The following is a 3,913-nucleotide window of genomic DNA, read 5'->3' on the forward strand; positions in this document are numbered from 1 at the left end:
ATTAGCAATTGCAAAAAAGTTAACTATCCCTGCCCTAAACTGTCATCAACTACCATGTAGTTTTGTGCTAATAAGTGTTAATTCTTTCGCATGGTACCTTTACAACATTAAATTAAATTAGACATCACCACAAACTTACATTTTCATTTTCTGCATTCTATAAAAACACAATAGTGTTACCATTACCACATTAAATTAAATTAGACATCACCACAAAGTTACATTTTCTGCATTCTATAAAAACACAATAATGTCATTAGTGGTACCATTACAACATTAAATTAGACATCCACACAAACTTACAGTTTCTTTTTCTGCATTCCATAAAAACACAATAGTGTCATTACTGGTACCATTACAACATTAAATTAAATAAGACATCACCAAAAACTTAACATTTTTATTTTCTGCATTATATTAAAACACAATAGTGTCATTAGTGGTACCATTACAACATCAAATTAGACATCACCACAAACATTTTCATTAATTTGTTCGAAGTTCTACAAAAAAACGAGAGTGTCACATTAGCTGCAAGTTATAGTACAGTTTAATGCAAGCCCGGTAAGTTTAATAAAGTGTCATTCAAGCGTGACGAAGGAAAACGTAATAAAAGAACACACAGTAGTTTTCTCGTTGCCTATATTATACTGTGACACCACAGAAATCTTTCGTTTGTGGTGCGCAGCAACATACAAAAACGTTTTAGGTTTTTGGGGCTAGTGGGGTACCACTAGGGCTATCGAGTTGAACTAACCAAAGGGCACATCTACATGACCATATCTACCACCTGTACAAGTTTAATCCAAATCCATCAAAGATTTCATGCCAAAAGTGCATGGACAAACTTCACCGGAGAAAAAAGAAATAAATAAAAACATAGTGAAATCAAGATGTGTCCCCTTCAGGGAAGGGGACCCATAAAAAGTCGCGAATGCACAGGATAAAGATTTTGACTGGTCGTAACAACTATTTTTAACTTCGCACACGGTTGTAAATACGTATAAAGTTTAAAATCCGATGAAAGCGGTATGTTTCCAATATTTAAAAATATAATTGGTGGGTGGGGCCTTAATACCTTCAGGTACCTTGCACAAAAAAAACTTTGATCCCGTAAAAAAATAATAAAATTGCAAATTTTGTTTTTCCGTCGGTAACAAACGGAAAGCACAGCGTCAAGCTTGGAACTAGGTAGGCTTTTGCGCTAAATTAAGCCTTCTTTTAAGCTGTCTAAAAGATATTCTGCCACCTGGCGACAATTTCGCAAATTAAGCAAGTTTCAAGCGACTTTCCCCTATTATCTCAAACGTCGACTGGGGTTTAAAATACAATTACTAAATCAATGCCATTAGTTTCATGATCAGTTAGCTTGTGTATTTTCCTCAGTGGATTCGTCAACAGTCCTCAATAATTTGGTAAAGAAAGGCGAAATCGTAAATAAGGACTCACTACAAAAATCAATGCGCTTTTCAGAATTCAATTTGTGGGTGTGTCAAAAGCGCACTTGAATTTTAATGTAGAGTCGTCGATTGCGTTTGGTTATTTACCTAACACTGCACACTTTTTAACTTTCCTTGTAACTTTTTCTTTATTTCCTTGTAACTTCGTTACTTTTCCTTTTTTATTTAGTATGAATCAACATGTGTTTTTTCAATTGTTCACCACGTTAAAATGTCTTTTCACAAGTGTCACATCGATGAGTTTTCTCATTTGTGTGCGTCAACATGTGTCTTTTCACACTTCCATTAAGACCAAATCTTTTGCCACAAGCATTACATTGATGTGGTTTCTCTTTAATGTGAGTCAACATGTGTCTTTTTAATACTGCCATTCGGCTAAATTTTTGTTCGCAAACATTGCATGGATAAAGTTTCTCAACAGTGTGAGTTATCATGTGTGATTTCAAATGTACGCCTTGGCGAAATCTTTTGTTACAAACATAACATTGATGAGGTTTCTCGTTAGTGTGAATCCTCATGTGCATTTTTACGCCTACTCTTTGTCTAAAACTTTTGTTACAAATGTTGCATCGATGAAGTTTATCACCAGTGTGAATCAATATGTGTGCATTCAAATTTCCAACGTTACGAAATCGTTTTTCACAAACTTCACATCGATGTGGTTTCTCTCCAGTGTGAACCAGCATGTGTGTTTTCAAATATCCAGCCCGAGAAAACCTTTTTTCACACACATCACATCGATGTGGTTTATCACCAGTGTGAAGCAATCTGTGTGCATTCAAATTTCCAACTTCACCAAACTGTTTTTCACAAACTTCGCATCGATGTGGTTTCTCTCCAGTGTGAACCAGCATGTGTGTTTTTAAATATCCAGCCTGACGAAACCCTTTTTTACAAACATTACATCGATGCGGTTTCTCGCCAGTGTGAATCAGCATGTGCCTTTTCAAATGTCCAACATTATTGAACCTCTTTTCACAAACATTACATCGATGTGGTTTCTCGCCAGTGTGAATCAGCATGTGTCTTTTTAAATGTCCAAGTTGAATAAACCTCTTTTCACACACAACGCAGTGATGTGGTTTTTCTCCAGTGTGATTCATCATGTGTAGTTTCAAATATCCAACTCGACTATACCCTTTGTCACAAACAGCGCATCGGTGTGGTTTCTTTCCAGTGTGGTTCATCATGTGACGTTTAAAAGGTAAATTTACGACTGAAGTATTTTCCACATCAGCCGCATTGATAAGGTTGTTCCTTTTAAACGTAAGATAAACAAATACTTAGATCTTGTTAAGTCCGAATCGTCTTTTATTGCATCCAACTAATCAACTATTAAATAAAATTGTCAATTCAATCAGGATGTCGTTGGCTCCGGGAAAACTTAAATAACATTTTATAAAAGCGACAACAAAAATCTGAGCTGACAACGAAAGAAACAAGCGTCCAGTTTAAAACACAACTACACGCAAAAAAAATTCTTGATACATATTTGCAATTTAAGTTCCATTATGAATCAATTAAACTAGCAAGTAAAGCGTTGAGCACGTTTCTAATCTCGTCAATTTCAGTCGACATTCTTATAAAATATGCACTTGAGTAAGCTTGTTGCTCTCATCGGTCTCATAAAGGGATTCATAAACGCAAATGACTTTGTCTTGTCGATTAGCGTGTAGCTGATTCATATGTGCAAAACATAACCTTTACAGTAAATTCGAAATCTGTAGTCCAATTCCTGTCCGGACAGTCTTCTCATTTTTTTGTCGTGCGGACAGTGGGAATTGTTAGGATTCTTGTTAAAGGAGCGATAGTTCTGCACAGACCATCAAACATTCTTTGCTAACTTTTCCTCTCATAAAAGCTTATGTTTTTAGATACTTTTGGGATATCACAAAGCTAGTGTTGGTTGCAGCATCCTAATACTTTTGTATCTGAGCTAGCAAACTTCTGATATCTGCACCTTTTCTTTATTAAACCAAATTTATATTTCGTCTTATAATGTCAACTACTCCTTTAATGTGCAGATAACTAAATACTTCGCCGCTTTACCTCGAAATTCAGTAAAAATTGTGCATTACTTAATCTTTCAGCGAAAATTTTGCATTCAGCATCTACCTTTCGTTTTTTTTTCGCCATCAGCAAACATTGCTCAGGACCAAAAAGTCTGATATGCTGTAAAACTTACTTCAGCCACGAAAGTTGTGGCATTAAACATACAATTACCACTGCTTTTTTCCTATTGAAACGGTCGCGTTACTGGTAAATAGCCAACTACAACTCGTTGAACACTGTTATGTGTTTAACAAACTTCCACATGCCGCTTGGATAAGTTTGACAGACGCACTATGTCCACAAAGCATGACCCTATTCTTTTCCGTCATGCGAGTGCTGACGAAGCAACCGGTTTTCCTTTTTTTCCTAAGCTCATGACAAATGTTCGCACACAACTAATC

At 35.9% G+C, this 3,913-nt stretch overlaps 1 protein-coding gene across 1 annotated transcript; it reads right to left on the reverse strand.

Moving 5' to 3' along the window:
- Window positions 1-384: 384 nt before the first annotated feature.
- Window positions 385-3,913, reverse strand: LOC145219472 (uncharacterized). The gene has a single exon (XM_080086837.1). The coding sequence runs from the start codon at window positions 2,648-2,650 to the stop codon at window positions 1,667-1,669; it is 984 nt and encodes a 327-aa protein (XP_079942963.1). The 5' UTR covers window positions 2,651-3,913; the 3' UTR covers window positions 385-1,666.

This window comes from Phallusia mammillata, chromosome 3 (genome assembly GCF_965637545.1).
Source record: "Phallusia mammillata chromosome 3, kaPhaMamm4.hap1.1, whole genome shotgun sequence".
Taxonomy (NCBI): Eukaryota; Metazoa; Chordata; class Ascidiacea; order Phlebobranchia; family Ascidiidae; genus Phallusia; species Phallusia mammillata.

Coding starts and splice junctions, on each gene's coding strand:
- LOC145219472 (XM_080086837.1), bottom strand. CDS start 2,650: ATGATGAACCACACTGGAAAGAAACCACACCGATGCGCTGTTTGTGAC.